The sequence below is a fragment of the Dermacentor albipictus genome, chromosome 7, assembly GCF_038994185.2.
Source record: "Dermacentor albipictus isolate Rhodes 1998 colony chromosome 7, USDA_Dalb.pri_finalv2, whole genome shotgun sequence".
NCBI lineage: Eukaryota > Metazoa > Arthropoda > Arachnida > Ixodida > Ixodidae > Dermacentor > Dermacentor albipictus.
This window is the reverse complement of record NC_091827.1, coordinates 75068942-75087030: the sequence shown is the minus strand read 5'-3', so window position 1 is coordinate 75087030 and position 18089 is coordinate 75068942. Positions and strand designations below refer to the sequence as shown.

At 46.0% G+C, this 18089-nt stretch overlaps 1 protein-coding gene and 1 pseudogene across 2 annotated transcripts in view; both read left to right on the top strand.

Moving 5' to 3' along the window:
* The window catches only part of LOC135899042 (scoloptoxin SSD14-like), a 126942-nt gene extending 122391 nt beyond the window's left edge, over positions 1–4551 (top strand). The window contains exon 12 of one of the 2 annotated variants that reach the window (XM_065428289.2): positions 3206–4551. In XM_065428289.2, coding sequence (XP_065284361.1) covers positions 3206–3424 — 219 coding nt within the window. In that variant the 3' untranslated portion in view covers positions 3425–4551. The remainder of the gene's footprint in view (positions 1–3205) is intronic. The other variant, XM_065428288.2, reaches the window with a different exon arrangement.
* A 1578-nt stretch (positions 4552–6129) lies between these two features.
* LOC135899122 (uncharacterized) lies at positions 6130–7140 on the top strand (annotated as a pseudogene).
* Positions 7141–18089: the final 10949 nt, after the last annotated feature.

Sequence of the window (18089 nt, the reverse complement as noted above, 5' to 3'; positions counted from 1 at the left end):
GAAATGAACATAGAAGCAATAAATTAGACATACACAATTTCGTTAGAATTTACGTGTTCCTATGTTTTCTGAAGTGCTATTGTTACTTTTGTTTGGGTTTGCAAGGTTTTGCTTAATTTTAAAACCACGAAACGTTATCAAACGGCACTCGGATACATTGCTGAGCTAGTGTGTTTATTATGAAGTGCTTGTAATTTTGTTCAATAACTGTGATTAAGATGAAACATGCCTTCTGATGTTATCAAAACATACTTCACTGGTTCTTTCGGTGAATGAGACTACACAAGAGAATAGATTGTTTCGTAAGATATTTTTGTGTGTTGACTGCAAGAACGTAATTAAACTACTTTCAAGCAGCTCCACATTTGTGGGACTTGATATTCCGAATGAATATATTGCCACCTTTTAATCGTGGTGAAGAAATAGATAGTGGCACGAACGCCACTGTCTATTTGACAAATGCCACTGCGATAAGAAAAGCAAGTCACGCTCAAGCGCTACGATAGCAGTGAGTATCGTTGTCAATCGTCGAAATCTTATTCGCGGGACAAAGGCATCGGCAGCTCAAACATGACTCCTCGCACATTAAAGTACAATCGCGGGTGCTCACGTGCCTTCTAGAAGGTACAACACAAGGTTTCGCGACCGCATAAGCAATAGAACAAATCGCCAACAACATTCCAGAGAGCTCGTGTACTGGAGGGCGCTTCTTGCGCTGAGCGACGACTCTCTAATTTGTTTAAGCCTGTGAAATGGCCACCGTAAAAAAAAAACAGGTAATTATGTGAATGTCCCCCTTCTAAAAGCATCGTCTGGATGTTGGAAACAGCACAAAAAGGCGAAAGGAATCAAACGTACTACAAATAAAATTAAGCTAACAAAGGTGTAAAATCTCAGAGTTTGTTAGCGCGTGTAGAATGCTTTAAGGGGCACCACGCGAACGACTTCAGGTTAGGCGCAGAGTCGCTTCGATTACGTAATGACTTATGGAAAGACCTCAGAGTCCGGTGTGCTTACACGTAGGAGTCCTCGGTAAGGGCCGAAATAACGTCTGAGGGGCTTTTCACTGAGTCCACGTCGGCATAATTTGGTTCAGTCAAAGTGATCGTCGGGAATGGTGTGTCACGTGGCTTCGTCGAAGAATGCAGCGTTGGTTGTCGGCCCCTTGCTGATTCTTGATGCGCAGGGTGTGTACAGCTAAGGGTACACTTAAGGGGTCCCCAATATTTTGTTATCTGCGAACACTTTATTTGTGGTTGGCGTATGTATCTGTACAAAGGAATCAAATATTTCTTTAGAAAAAGCTGGGGAGATTTCGAGCACGAGAACATAATGCACTACATGTGCAAAGCGTTATTGCGACTTGCAAATTTTCTAATAAAGAAAACGTTTCATGCGAAAATAAAACGTCGTGCACCACCAAACATTTTTTCTGTTTCGAACCATTGGAAATACTGGCCCACCGAAGCTTGGACTGATGACGAGCACAATGTTTTTTGAAAATTTGTTAATTTCGCTTCTTGAGCAAGCGCCTCTCACTGATAGCGAATAGATGCCCCTGTGAAGGCAATTCAGCTAAAACGCGAAGGTTTTAAAATTTTCCGAGAAATCAACAGTGAGTTGGTTGAAAAGTAAAAGAAGTCATGAGGAGTTACATTACTCATATTGTCCGTAATAAAATCCCAAAGGTGCCAAAGTTGCAAAAAGAACAAATAATTTGTCAATTTCAGAGGCATGTAAAACAAATCGTCGTCGATTTAGTAAAATTTCACAGAATATCCTCGCATAACAGAAATCTTGCACTTCAAAAAGCTCTCGCCTTATCTATCTTAAGAGAAACATTCTGCCTATTTTTATAACCTTGTGTGATGATCGCTGTCGTCTATGGAGTTCTAAAAAATAAAATTGGAAATGCATTCATGTTGCATACCGTGCTTGTTGTTTTCGTTGCAGTAAAGAAAAGTGGCTTAGATTCCTTGCCTCTTTTGAGCAACGGAATTGGCTGAGCTCGGGTTTTCAAGTTTCCTGTATGCGTATTTTCCCTACAGTACGCAACTGCAGCAAGCACGCTAGAACACTTATAGAAAGCTGTTTACTGCTGGTCTGGGGAAAATACTTCTGGCACTAATCGCTAACTACACATGCTATCTGAAATGCTGCCTGGTTATATGACTAGTACACCAACCTAGTAGGAAAGCGGAATGACACCACGGCAGTGGATAAGTCAGTTGGGTATGCTCAGATAAGGGCAGTTGTTAAACGGATCTGAACTAATTTGAATTTCATTAAAACGTTTCCATTAGGAAAAGACGCCCCTCCTGCAAATCGAACTGAGATTACGTATTGATGTACTTGACTGCTTGAGACATAAAAAATCTTAACGGAGGCAGCCCAGAAATATCGTTATCAAACCATAAAGTGTCGAAACTGGAATGGTGCCTGGTATAGATAATAGTGTTGTTTAAACACTAAATGGTTTACTCTAAACCTATGAGCCCTCTCACTGAATTTACTTAAATTTGCTTTAGTCACCTCGTAGCGCGGCACGGATACAAAGAGCAAAACTTGTTTTCTAGTGATAAGGCAAGACTTGTGTTGAAGGTGTGAGACTATTGCAAGGGTGCAAGGCATGCACTCGTTTTATATGTCGAATAATGTAAAATTTGACACAGAAAATTACTTGTACACTGCGCTGTCACCAAGCAGACATTGGAAGCTGCTGTAAATGCGCACTTTACACATCATAGCTCCCTGACTGAACGCTTGTTGTGCACCAATGATGCCAACACTTACACTCTCAACTTCTAAAGACGAAGTTGACGGTTCTTTCACTTTTGCACTCTTGTACGTATAGGAAGTTTCCAAGGAGCACAACTCCCTGCTCACCCACCTGTAGGTAACGAAGCACGAATTGAATACGACGAAGCTCCCTACGCTGGGTCATCAGGCACAAGAGCCAAGAATAATTAGAAAAGTTTTCCAGACGACTTGACGGGGCCCAGAACCTCTTACAAGACAGATGGCAGGACGAGAGGCGTGATTGTAAATAACTTGCAAAGCACAAATACTAAAGGCACTTCGCACCGCATGCATATATTTGCACTGTACATAGATGATATAGCTGGGTAATAAATCCATTCAATACATCAGTATTTTGATTCGTCTGAAAGCAGCGTTTAATGAAGTGCCCCCTTTGCGATTGCAGGCCACGGCCAGTGGAATATTCGCCAAGAAGCCCCTCGTGTCATGGCTCGCCCCGAACGACAACGTGCACTGCGATGGCACCAGTGACGGCGAGAAAACAACGGCGCTCAAGAAGTACAACGCAGTCGAATCGACAGACTACTGCAAGAGGACAAAAGAATGCCAACTGATTTGGGAGTTGTTAGATGAAATGCGTTCCAAGAAATCAAAGAAAAAATAGACACAATGAGAGAGCAACATTGGAAGATGTACTGATTGTGCTTTTCTTTCTTCTTTCTTAGTTTTTAGCGTGAAGGTGATAGTGCGACTGAAGTGCTCAATATCATACTATGCGATTTTCTAGGTTTTCCAGTACCAGTACAACGATGCTTGCGTATGGAAGAAATGTGGCAAATGCAAGAGTGAATGACAGGCAAAATTTGAAATGTAAGGGTTCTCAAGGAATAATTGCTTGCTGATAAAAGTTCGTTTTTGGCCTGTTTCTATACGTAAGTGCAGAGCTTCCATCATCTACCGCTTTAGTCTAACCTGGAGCAAATGATTCACCGGCCAGGCAGGCAAATGTATAAATGGTAGGCCACGAGCACTTGGTAGGCCATGAGCAGTTGTGTGTAGCGCAGACAGGTAGACAGTAAAGGTCAGTATATTTTTCCTACTTACACGATTCCAGTGGTTAGCAACTCAGGAGTTCTATAAAGAGAAAGATCCGCTACTCCAAGAACTTCTCGACATGTCAAGAAAATAGCAGTAGAAATATCGATGAAATCGAACAATTAGTGACCTACAGAGCTCTTCAGGTGGGGTGCTGCTAGGCTACCCATGCCGGCGGCATGCCGTTCGAGAGACTCTGCAGCCGCTGCCTTCTGTTAAGAACGGTCAGCTGAGATGCAAGTTTTGCCAGCCAGTTGTGGCAGCAGCGTGAACTGTTCTTGGAAAGCAACCGTCACCCTCTAACTAAAAGGCGCCACTAAGTCGTCTGTGTGCAAAACAATACGTGTGCCCTCGTCTCTCCGTCGTGGGATTGCCGAGATGAGTTCGACGAAGCAGGCTTTGTGCGTGAACCCGCCACCACCCATCGGATCTGCTATGGGCCAGGGAGGTCCCAAGGGAATGCCTTCGAAGGCCCCTTCCCACGCACCGTTCGTCAAGTACGTCCCGAGTTCTACGAAGTCCGTCTGACCTTGGCTCCAGACCGTCAACCTCGCGCAAGAACGTGTGTGTGTGAGTGTGTGTGTGTAAGCCGTCCCGCAGAGAGGCGACTTGTTTACGATGACTGCACGGCCGTTTCCCTCACCTTGGGATCGAGGGAGGACCGAATGTTTATAAACAGCTGTTGTGCGGCTCCACAGGGCACTTTCTCAAGCAATCATGTTAGACTGATGTACTTTTCTCCCACAGCCATGCTAGATTGATGAACTGCATGTAGATACTGTAAATAAACCCATATTCCTCGTTCTCGATGAGAAGCAGTACTTATTTTCAACAACGTCCTCAGCGTGGATAAGTTGGACGATGGTATGGGCCAGCTACTATCAAATTCATGCCTGACTCCAATCTCGACAAGTGATTACGAGCGATGGGATTGAGCCCCCAATCCTGACAACTGGATGTCAGCGCTGGGATCGTCCTCAAACTCTAACAACTGACCGACAACGATGAGATGCACTTTGCGACGTGGTGTTGTGTCTGCGGTGAGTGCTTGGTTCTTGCTTTGAGTCTCTAGGCTTCATTTTGTGGTTGTTATGTTTAGAACAGTAGGGGAGCTAGACTGTTGGCTGTTAGCTAGGTTGTGTTTTCCTAGGTAGATTTAGCGAGCAGGACGAAGGCAGTAAAGTAGCAATCATGGAGTTAAGGAGACTGCTGAGAGACGATTTGTTGATTGTTCGTGAGGAACAGGGCCTAGATGTACGCTAGGAAATGCAAAAATACGAATTATTCAAGCTAATTTCCGAAGAGGCCAGTTAGGAAGAACATGAAATGGGGTTTCAACTTCTGAAAAAAAGAGAAGAATGGGACAGAGAGAGAGAGGAACGCGAGTTAATAAAAATGCAACTTGAAGTTGAAGGCAAACGTTTGGGGTTGTCTCAAGGAAGTGAACGGGCTCTGGGACGATCATGTGAGGCAGATTCATACCACATGGACAGGCTATTAAAGGCATTTGAGGTCGTGACCGACATAGGTTTGTTCCTAAGCAATTTTGAAAGGACTTGCGAGAAGATCAACTTCGGTCCGAGTACATGGCCACAGCGGTTGCTGTCTGTGTTGCCGTCTGAGGCGCCGGAAGTAATCGCCAGGCTCAGTGCAGAAGATGCATATGATTATGCGAAAGTTAAGGCCAGTCTCCTGAAGAAATACCGCCTTTCAGCCGAAGCTTTTCGGCAAAGGTTTAGGAGCACAGGCAAGAAAGATAGCGAGGGGAATCCGGAGTTTCCATGCGACTTCAAGGCCAACCTAGTCGAGTGGCTTAAAAGCGCGGAAGCGTACGACAGCAGAGACTTGATCATTGAATGCATGTATCTAGAACAGTTTTACAAAAGCATCCCACCATATGTGAAACTGTGCGTGCAAGGCAGACGCAATGTAAACACTGGGGAAAGGGCGGCGGAATGATCCGAAAAGTACGCAACGCGTAAAAAGTTGAACGCCGAGGACGGAAATTGGGACGGTCGAAATGGACCGCGGAAACCATTTCCGTTCAAAAGGGATTCGCAGACTAGACGACCGGAGCCTGTAGACGTGGAGGAAATGCCCTCAGAAAAGACCTAGGAGAAATCAAACGGGGAAACACTACCAAAAGAGCAGAAAAGAAAATTCGAATCTTTCAGACCAATCCGCTGCTATAAATGCCACATACTGGGACAGATCGCTGTAAACTGCGGAAAGCCTAGCGTAGTTTTCTCCTACGTGGATAAAAATAACGAGAATATGGAACTTTTAAGCCTATATCTTCACGACCTGCAAGTTAATGGCAAACCCTGCCGGGTGCTAAGAGACAGTGCCGCCACAACGAACATTGTCCATCCGTCTTACATGACGGTAGATAACTTCACTGGAGAAGTAGCATGGATCAAACAGGTTGTAGAAGAACACAGCGTGTGTCTGCCCATGGCCAAAGTTAAAATTAGGGGACCATTCGGGGAGCTCGTGACCAAGGCTGCAGTTTCCAAATTTTTGTGACTGCAGTACCCTTATATGTTTTCGAATCGTTCGAATCATTTGCTGTTTGACAAAGGGCTTAAATTGGGAGAGTGCGTAATACCGGCACTGACGCGAGGCGAAGCTCGTGAAATCGCGTTGCTTTCGGCTGAAAATTGACAAGCTGCTCCAGCGCAAGCAGCAAAAAAGATAAGTTCAATACCCGAATCCGAGCTAGGCCCGAGCGACAAAAGCACAACTGAGAAAAGCCTGCCAGCTGACCAGCTCAATGATTGCGTATCGCCAGGGTGTCAAAGTTCACCCCTGCTGGAAGAGCCCGCTGATGCACTCACAAGCGTGACAGGGTCATTGTTATCATCGGCCTCGAAGAACTTTGATAAGCTCTTACGTGTGGACAGGGAGTCACTGGCGGCTGAGTAAAAGGATGATGACATCTTAGCTAAAGTACACTACACAGATAAAGAAGGCATTGCTAGGCGTAACGTGACGATACATGAGAAAGGAGCATTGTTGTATCGGCACTACAGAGGTCGAAAGGGTAGGATTTTAGATCAGTTAGTCGTACCTACTAAGTATAGGGAGGACCTTTTGAATCTCTGTCACGGAAATGGGTGGTCTGGCCACCTAGGCATAAACAAATCAAAAGAAAGATTGCTTATGGAATATTACTGGCCTGGTTGTTTCAAAGACGTAGAAAACTTTGTAAGATCATGCGATGCCTGCCAGCGCTCGGGTAAACCAGAAGAGACATGGAAACCTCCAACAAAAGTAGTGCCTTAATAACAGAACCTTTCAGACGACTTGTGATAGACACGGTAGGGCCTTTACCAAAAACAAAATTGGGTTTCAGGTACTTGTTTACCATGCTGTGTCCGGGTACAACGTTTCCAGAAGCAATCCCTCTGAAAGAGCTCAGCTACAGCGAAGTAGTAGACGCGCTTTTGACAGTATTTGCACGAGGTGGGTTTCCAGCTGAAATTCAGGTGGATCAAGAGTCAGTATTCACCAGCGCACTGGCTTCCGCATTCTTGCAAAAGTGCGGGGTAAAGTTAATACACAGTCCCGTCTATCACCCTCAGTCAAACAGTGTAGAGAGATGGCAATCAGTGCTTAAGCGACTTTTGCGTGCGCTCTGTTACGAGCACAAGGAGGACTAGGAGAACTGTCTGCCGGCAACTTTGTTTGCTTTGTGAACGGTTCCACATAAAGCAACAGGGTTTTCGCCAGCAGAACTAATGTATGGGAGGGCACTCCGTTCTCCACTAAGAATGTTAAGAGAGATGTGGGAGGAAAGAAGGAGAGAGTCCAACAGTGGTTGAATACGTGCTAAATCTGCTGGAACGGCTACGTGCAACCCAAGAACTAGTCGAAAAAAAAACATGGGAGTAGCGCAAAAGAACGCCAAATTCTATTACGACATGAATGCGAGGCTTCGTACGCTTAACGCCGGAGACCAGGTAATGATCCTGAAACCTTCAAGAAAGAAAAAGCTCGAAGTTCACTGGAACGGGCCCGTTAAAGTGTTGCACAAACTTTGAGATACTAACTATGCTCTGAAGATGCCCGGTCGCAGGAAGGAGGTGAGGATATATCACTGCAATTTGATGAAGCCGTATGTAGAGCGGAGCGGAGTCGTTAATTGTACCATCAAAGAGCAGGATGGCACTAGTACCAAGCTTAAGAAGTATAGGGCGACCTCAAAATCTGAAATCGGCCAAGAAGAAGTAAAACAATCGGTAACCTCGCACGCTCCAAGACCCGAGCAGCTAGATGAGCTAAAAGGATTGTTAGGGGAATATCTCCACAGATTCAGGGATCGGCCAGGTAGAACCGAACTAATAACGCATGAAATGGAGCTGACACCAACCGAACCCGTAAGATCAAAGCCTTACAGTGTGTCTCCAAGACAGAGAGAAATTATGGAGGCAGAGATAGAGCGCATGCTAGAGTTGGGAGTTATCGAGCCCGCTGAGAGTGACTACACGTCACCGCTAATACTGGTAGAAACTCCTAACAAGGACCATCGTCCGTGTGTTGACTACAGGAAGTTATTGCCATCACTAGAGATCAGCTGTACCCGATACCCAACATTGAGGAACGAATTGAAAGAGTTAGCGCTGCTAAATACATTTCAACTATAGATCTTGTGCGGGGGTGCTGGCAAGTTCCCCTTTCAGAAAGTACCAGCCTCTAGGCCGCATTCATCTCGCCTGTGCTCACTTTTCGCCCTCTCGCACTCAGCTTCGGGCTGAAGAACGCGTCATTTAGCTTCTCTAAATTAATGGATCTTGTCCAAAAAGACTTGCAGGAGTTTGCCTTGCGATATCTTGATGATGTAGAAATTTTTTCGTGCAGCTGGGAACAACATGTATCGCACCTAAACAAGTGTTCTCACGGAGGAAAGCCGGCTTAATGATGGAAGCCGAAAAGTGTAGATTCGGTTGTTCGGGTGTTGGGCCATGTTGTCGGCCTGGGCATGACACTGCCGGCCGAGCTAAGAATAGCTACGATTGAAGAATTTTCTCAGCCGGGCACGAAAACAGACCTTTGTTCATTTTTGGGACTTGTGGAGTACTATCAACGATACATTCCGAATTACTCGAAAATGGCAAGTCCATTAACGGGCGCCCTCCGAATGGGAACACCGAGTAGCGTACACTGGGACAAGGACAAAGAGAATGCTTTCCAATGTTTCAAAATGCTATTGGTTCATTGTATTGGTTTCCTTTCAATTCATTGTTTAATGCGATGCAAGCGACAGCGGTATGGGCATGGTACTTAGTCAAGTCGACGACGATAACGAGGAGCATCCTATCCTCTATGCCAGCCGTAAACTAAATGTAAGAGAGAAAGCCTACAGCGCTTCAGAGAAGGAATGCGCTTGATTTGTTTGGGCCACCCAGAAGTTGTGGTGTTATTTGCACGGAGCGAAGTTCATCTTCGAGACCGACCAAGTGGCCTAATCAAATGTCACACAAAAATGGCTGCTTGCTCCGATGGAGTCTCACTCTCCAAGAGCACAACTTCTTCGTTAGATATAAGAAGAGAAAGTTGCATGGCAATGCGGATGGTATGAGCAGGCTAATTCGAATTCTGCGTTCAAGGGTCCCGCCTAAATTTTAGGGTTATTATTGTTAATTTTGTTAAGCCACAAACACCCCCTCTCATTTAGCATGATTTCCTCCATGATTGCTAAATTTGTCAGCACGAAATTGCTTCAAAAGTTGGCCTAGCGAAATGCAGCATTTTTGTTTCTGCACTTATGTTTTCTTTGTAGTCTAGCGGGTGTAAAGTGAGATTCAAGGTACGTCATCTCGGTGCAGAGCCATGTCGTAGGGTTCGTTTTGCAGTTGCCTGTCCTTGTTGGATGTTTTGGGGCGGTGACATCATTACACAAGTGGTCGCTGCAAGCCAAAGCATCACCCCCTGGCCACCAGCCGTTCTCTTCCTGCCCAGCGGTTGTCAGCGCTGGATAGTCGAGCTTTTCCGGACCATGGAAGAGCTGTTAAGGACGGCCCGCTGAGATGCAAGTTTTGCCAGCCAGTTGCGACAGCAGCGTCAACTGTTCTTGGAAAGCAACCGTCACCCTCTAGCCAAACGGCGTCACTAAGTCAACTGTGTGCAGAACAATACGCGCGTCCTCGTCTCTCCGTCGCGGTATTGCCGAGATGAGTTCGACGAAGCAGGCTTTGTGCCTTAACCCGCCAGCGCCCACCTGATCTGCTATGAGTCAGGGAAGTCCCGAGGGAATGTCTTCGAAGGCCCCTTCCCACGCACCGTTCTTCAAGTAAGTCCCGAGTTCTACGAAGTCCGTCGGACCTCGGCTCCAGACCGTGAACCTCGCGCAAAGCAGTGTGTGTGTGTAAGCCGTCCCGCAGAGAGGCGACTTGTTTACGATGACTGGACGGTTGTTTCCCTTACCTTGGGATCGAGGGAGGACCGAGTGTTTATAAACCGCTGTTGTGCGGCTGCTCAGGGCACTTTCTCAAGCAGTCATATTAGACTGATGTACTTTTCTCTCGCAGTCATGCTAGACTGATGAACTGTATGTAGATACTGTAAATAAACCCATATGCCTCGTTCTCGATGAGAAGCAGTACTTCCCTTCAACAACGTCCTCAGCGTGGATAAGTTGGCCGACGGCATGGGCCAGCTACCATCAAATTCATGGCCGGCTCTAATCTCGACAACTGATTACGAGCGATGGGATTGAGCCCCCAATCCTGACACTACGCTGCAACCGTCAGCAGCAGCAACAATAGCGGTACCAACTTTGGTATCATTCACGTCGTCCAGCGAGCGTGTTAAATAGTGCGGCTTTGTCTCCGTCGTGAGTAAGTCGCCTTTTTCAGCTGAAGAGAGCACTGACAATGAACGCGAATCTCAAAGTACACTGCTGGGCATTTCGCTGGTCAAGAGTTCGGGGCGAGTATGCGACAAGTACGAACCGCGCAGCTCACCTTGCAACAGAAGCACGCTTGAGACTCTGACTCGGCTTGAACTTATTTGGCTCTCTTAGTGTCTTCGCCTGCGGCTAGGGAGCATCAAAAGGCATGCGAAAGCAACCATCGTGTGTATGCAGCAGCTCCACGCAAAGACTTCCAGCGCTGCTTTTGCTCACGTGAAACTAAAAACGTAGGGTACCGCGTTCCGTACGCAGTATTCTCGCGTTTGCGCACGCATAGCATCTACGTACGTGAAAGAAACTCTGGATCCGTTGGCTACCTACCACGTCGGTACCGTGTCGTAGAGCACTACACAGGACTGATTTCTCAGCCCGGGCCAACCCGGGCTCCGGCGTTCCTTACCAAGCTTAGCCAGGACCCGCATGTGCACAGCTAGGCCCATCCTGTCGTACACGGAAACTAATACCCCCTGTTTTTTATTTACGGATTGTAGGGTATGTGTCAGCTTCACCCTTTCGGGTTCTAATCAGCTGCAGTGGACAAACAACAAAAGACTGAAATCTTTGTTCCTCCCTTCCGGACAGGAGTGCTCTGGCCCATTGCCTGTGATGTTATTTTTCGTTGGTACGTAAACATTTACATTAATCTTACGATTTGGTCCTACGAGGTCACTTAGCACTCAACTAAATGTATATAAATAGAGCATTTACGTGGAATCGACCAGGATGAGGAGCAGCACCACCAAAATATACACTTTATCAGTCACCAAAGAATACTAATGTATTCGCAATGTATGCGCTTAAAGCTAAAGAGCCCGGCTACATCAACCTCTTACACTGGCACGTACCCGCTGCAATATAGCTGAGCCAAATATAGTTGTGCCATTTGCTCTCCTATTAGCATCGTCCCGATGATAAAGGCTTGGAAAGAAGCGATAATGAACTGCGCAGTCTTCTCAGTCTTCATAGTACGGCGCCATACGAAGCACGTGAAGCAGCTAGGGTAAAGGCCGTCGGCTTGTTGAACAGTGGGATCCATCTGGAACAACTTCGTAGTGGACGTCACTGATGCGTCGGAGAATTATGTAGAGCCCTAAGTATTTGCTTAGGAGCTTTTCATAGAGCGCACGCCGAAGAATAGGTGTCCAGACCCTCACTTTGTTGCCAATGTTACATGTGTTATGTGTTACAAGTGTGTGCCGAGGATTGTAGCGTCTGGCGTCACAGTCCTGTTGTTTGTGGATTCGCAGACGCACAAGTAGCTGAGCTGCCTCTCTTCGTTGTGTGATCTCTTCAGTACCCGTCTCGTAGTCATCAAATTTATGAGGGAGCGTTGTGTCTACGTTGTCGCAACCTCGTAGCCGTATACGAGACTGAAGGGGGCTTCGCGAGTGGTCTCTTGACGAGCCGTATTGTACGCGAAGGTAGCATAAGGTAAAACCTAGTCCCAATTCTGATGCTGTACATTGACGCATATGCTTATCATATCAGCCAGTGCCCTATTGCGCCATTCCGTGAGTTAGTTTGTTTCGGGGTGATACGCCATTGTACTCCGGTGGACGGTTACACTAAGACCTAAAATGATTTAAGGACAATGCTTCTTTATTCAACACGTTGAAGTCTAAATTAAGAGCGAAAATGCTAGAGGCTAAGAGCTTTTACTCTAATAATACATTGGCTACATTTATGAACAAAAATCCATCTAGGTTCTGGAGATCGATTAGTCGTGCATCTTCTGTACCTTCTTCCTTTATTCTTAATGACCAATCCTGCTCCCAATCTGAAACTATAGCCAATGCCTTCAACAACTTCTTCAAATCTATTTTTTCTATCGATAATGGCACCAATCCCCCATTTCCCGCGTGCCGCAATGTACCCTCTCTTCGAAATTTTGATGTTACCTCCTCCGGAGTACATAACCTCATAATAAAGCTTGATGTAACGAAAAGCCCAGGCCCAGACGGCATTCCAAATATGTCCCTAAAGAGGTACTCGGAATGGTGCGCAAACTATGTGACTATAACTATAATATTTAAAAAATCCATAGGCTCTGCAACAGTTCCCCGGCTGTGGAAATTGGCTAACGTCGTGCCCTTATTCTAGTCCGGAAGCAAACAAATAATACCAAATTTTAGGCCAATATCTTTACTTTCCACCAGATCTGAACTCTTGGAGAACATTATTCACAAGCACCATTGTGGAATCTCTAAATGCAAACAATATTCTTTCCCGATAGCAGCACGGTTTTGAGGCTAGCTATTCCACTGTTACGCAGTTGCTTGAATTTACACACAGCATTGCTTCTTCCCTTAACAGCCGAGGACAGCTTGACGCCATATTTATTGACTATTCTAAACCCTTCAATTTGGTTTCCCATGCTAAGCTTTTAGTTAAACTTCGTACATTTTTCGGTGACAGCAAGCTGGTTGATTGGATAGCTGATTACTTACGGTCGCGCTCTCAATTTGTTACGTTTAAATGCGCGAAGTCGTCAGAGGTACAGATTACATCTGGGGTGCCGCAAGGCTCGGTGCTGGGGCCACCTTTGTTCATTATTTTCATAAATGACGTAGCAGAAATCGTTGGCGATACTCAAGTTAAGCTTAGAATGTATGCAGACGACTGCGTTATCTACAACACCATCTCTGATGCTCATGATCAGGTTGCGTTAAATAACGCTTTTTCACTGATTTGTAACTGGAGTGAAACCTGGCAAATGTATATTAACTTTAAAAAAAGACTGTAGCTATGACCTTTTCAAACAATAAAAAGCCCCTTTCTTTTAATTATACTAATGACGGAGTCAGTCTAATACATGTTACGGAGTTTAAGTACCTCGGTGTAACTCTAACATCAAATTTAAAATGGCGCAAGCATGTTGAAATAATCTGCAATGTGGCTCGTCGAAAACTTTGGTATCTCCAACGCACGTTCAGCAACTCAACAAGAGAATGCAAATTGACTACATAGAAAATTTTGGTCAGGCCCATACTAAAATATGCATCGGTTGTTTGGTCACCTAACCTCAAGCACGACATAGCTATGTTAGAATCTGTCCAAAAAAAGCAGTCAGGTTCATCTTTTATCGCTATGACCGGCAATTCTCGCCTACTTTGCATGCACACGTTTTAACGCTGCAATCTTTCGAACATCAGCGTACTTCCGATCGCGTTATCCTTCTTCATAAGATAGTTCACACCGGCTTGAGTGTTCTGGCGCCGATTTCTTTTCTTGCAGCTTCTGCACGCTGTACTCGACGATCTGATCCCCTGAACATTGTGCCCTTCAGGTCGAATCTTGTTTAAGTTTTTCTTCTTTCCTCGGACGGTGGATTTATGGAATAAACTTGATGGGTCTCTGCGCAAACTCGGTAATGAGCGTTTTGAAAATGAATTGCGTAATTATGTATTCCGTTAATGTTCTCTTGTATTCTGGTGAATTTTGTTGAAAGTATTTGTAATTGTATTTTATTATTACCCTGTACTCATTCCTGCCATGTCTCAGAAGCTGAGACAGCAGTATTCGTAAATAAATAAATAAAATTGAAGTATCCAAAAACTTGGCTATGAACGCAGTACCTCTGTCCGCGACAACTACAGCGGGAGCGCTATGCCGTAAAACGATGCATTCGAGAAAAAATCGTGCCGCTTCGTCTGCAGTTCCCCTTGCAGACCTCCTGTCTCGGCATATTAGGTTAGAGATTCCATGGCGGCTATTATCCATCTATTGCCGGTAGTAGACGTTGGGAAGGGGCCCAGGAAATCCATGCCTACTTGTGCAAATGGTGTGGCCGGTACTTCAACAGGGTGCGGTAGGCCGACTGGCTTGACGGATCACGATTTGTGACGTTGGCAATCCAGACATGTCTGAACGTAACGTTTAATGATCGCAGTAAGTCTCGACCAGAAGTAATTTTTGCCGAATGCGCGCCAACATGCGCGTGTAGCCAAAGTGACCAGCAGTCGGCTCGTTGTGGCCGACGTATAGGATTTCACGTCGAAGCAATGATGGAACAACGAGTAAGTAGTTGCTACCGCCAGGTGATAAGTTCTTGTTGTAGAGGACGCTGCGGCGTAAGCAATACGACGCCAGCCCTCTAGCAAATGGCATTGGCACGCTGTTCGTTCGTCCTTCAAAGTAATCCTTAAGCGGCAGCAATTCAGTGTCATCTCGTTGCAGGCGTGCAAGATCGGCAGTGTCCATGATTCCCAGGAAGACCGTGTCGTCATCGTTTTGTGCTCCCGGCTCAACGGGACACCAAGAGAGGCAGTCGTCGTTTGCGTGCCGTTTTCTCGCCTTGTATGCGGCAATAACGTCAAACTCTTGGAGTCGAGCCGGCCAGAAGGATCTTTCAAATGAGTGAGCCAGCAGAGCCAATGCTGATTGCTAACGACGGTGAAAGACCAACCATAAGAATACGGACGAAATTTAAGAGCTGCCCATGCCATTGCGAGGCAGTCTTGTTCAGTGGTGGAGTAGCTAGCCTCGGCTCATGATAGTGTCCTACTGGTGCAAACCATCACCTCCCGTCCTCCCACGGTACGAGCACCATGCTTAGACCGACATTACTAGTGTCCGTATGCAATGCCATGGGGGCGTCTTCATAGAAGTGTGCTAGCGCGGGAACCGCTTGCATATGTTGCGGGAGCTCGCAAAATGCCGGCTGCTGGTCTTCGCCCCAAGTAAAAGGGATGTCTTCTCTGATGAGCTTTGTTAACGGCCATGCGATGTGCGAGAAATTCGCGATAAAACGCCGGCAATATGCAGAGTCTCACAAAACGTCGTACAGCCTTTTTGTCTGATGACATCGAGAAATTGGCCACCGTTGCAAATTTATTCGCATCAGATGGGACTCCTTGGCTACTGACGAGATGACCGAGGAACAAGAGCTCGTGAAAAACAAAATTACACCTCTGAGGCTTCAAAGTGAGACCGACAGAGCTTATTACTTCAAAAATAGTTTTCAACCTTCGTAAGTGTTCGTCGAACGTTGAGGAAAAGACAGTGATGCCATCTGGGTACACCAGGCATACTTGCCATTTGAGTCCATAGTGTACCGTGTTCATTAGACGCTGAATTGTTGCTGGTACCAAAGACAAACTGAAAGGAAGTACCGAAAATTCATAAAGTCCATCATGCGTCACAAAGGCGGTTTTCTCACCGTCTTTCTCATAGACTTCAATCTGCCTATAACCGCTTTTCAAGTCCATTGACGAAAACTAGCAAGCATTTCGCAACCTATCCATAGAATACATGGCAGTGGATAAATGTCCTTCCCTGTGACCTGATTGAGCTTCCGATAGTCGACGCAGAAGGGCGGACTACGGTCCTTATTTTCATTATAACTACAGATGATGCGCAAGGACTGTTCGATGGTCCAATAACGCCATCTTAAAGGATCGAATTCACTTGTGCTTATATTTCTTCAAGTGCCTTTGGGGCCACACGATAGGCGCTTTTTCCAATGGGTCTGGCATCGACATCAGTAATATTGCGGTGTTTGGTAAGTAGCATTTGACCAACTCTTGACTCAGATGAGGAAGCGTCCTGGTACTGATTGATGAGTTCAAGAAGACCGTTTCGCTCAACGACCTTTAACGTCGGATTAACGTTAAAGCTGTGCGGACTCTAAGGCCGCCTCCTGCGCCACTTAGCGCAGCGCAGGTGTCTTCGGTACCCGACGGAGGTCGCAGCTGCTCAAGTCTGTTACTTGCTCGTGAAGCCGCGCGCGAGCGACGGCTGCAGGCGACGTAACAGGGAGGCAGCGCGAAACGCTTTATCTTCTGCTTCTACTAGTAAACTTCGCTGTTAAGGCAAACTCACACTCACTGCTGTGACACGCCCGAGAGTTTGTGAAGTGCCGGCGGCTGCTGCACCCCGACTTGTTTTTTGTCCACAGCACTACTGAAGGGTAACGTCAAAATGTTATTTTTTCTTAGAATCGAATAGACGTAGACAAGTAGCATTTTCTTCCGTCTTATAATGGAATGAAATGATATTTTTTAATACGAGTAGTTGAATATTGGTAGCACAAATTATGAGGAGTGCTTTCGTCATCGAGCTAGTACCGGATTGTCGCGGGGGGGTCTCAAATCGTGTCATGCATTTACCTCAATTTCTCGGTTACTCAAGCTCTGTTCGCGATTATGTTGACGCCTTAGACGTTCTAGAACATTGCTCTACCACTTTAACTTGACTTTCTGGTAACCTTTAGTGTCCCTTTAACTTGCGCCACTCGTGAAATAGCACAACACGTGAAGAACTAGTCAAGAAATCGCCGCAGTTTCGCCCGAAAACGAAGCATCCATTGGGATAGCAAATTAGGCAGCAGCTATACGAATTAAGGATAGTAGTCCTAGCAGCCGTATAAACGTATACATATAGGCATACTAAAAAAATAACAAGCATGGTGTCATGCGTAGAGGAGCAGACGTGTACACATGTCACTCGATGACCGCGAAAAATTGCTCTAAAACGCTGCAGTGAGGAAGCGTGGCAGTAGCAGCGAGCGAATTGACCTGCGTGCTGCATTTCGCATAAACAGAGCGCGCGGCGGACTCTGTTTCCGCAAGGCCCCATAAATGGACACTAAAGAGAAAATGATTTCTTCTGCATCAGTAAATTACCGTTCTACAACACCATAAACACCCCTTGTACAACGATAAGACGTTTGGTAAGCCAGAAAATGCGCAAGAACGAAATGCGGGTGGTGACGCCTACTTGAGTTCCCGCACATGGGGGCTGTGACGTCACGGATATTGGTGGCATCTTCTAGGGCCTACTAATTAGATATAGCGGTGCAGATTGACTACATTGTGTTCTAAAGGAACCAAATATTAAACATGGCAAGTTTCGGGAACCTTTATTGAGCCAACGCGGCCCAAATGCGAAAACATACTTTGGAATCCCTGACGTCACGCTGACGTACCGGCGCTGGCCATTCGGCGCGAAATTCAAATACAGATACTTGGACCTTCATTTTCTCATCGAATAATCAAACTATTTTTTTTGAAATGAGTGCCTGCTGGGTTCTCAAACAATGCTCCATTAGTATAAACTGATTTATTCTTTCCCTTTAGTGTCCCTTTAAACTTCGTAAAATAGCGACATGCTCCTGCTCGTTTCTCCTCTCTTTCATGCTCTCTCCTCGACCGTGACGCTGCCTACACCGCTCGAGCGAAGCAGACGACCTTTCGCAGATTGAATGCACGCATGGCAAGGCGGTAGGCTTTAAGTGTTCGCGTTGGCTTTCTAGCTCTGCGTAACTTCGTGTACAGCATATATTTTCTAAACGGAAAGTTATGCAAAGGCAGTGACGGAAGCA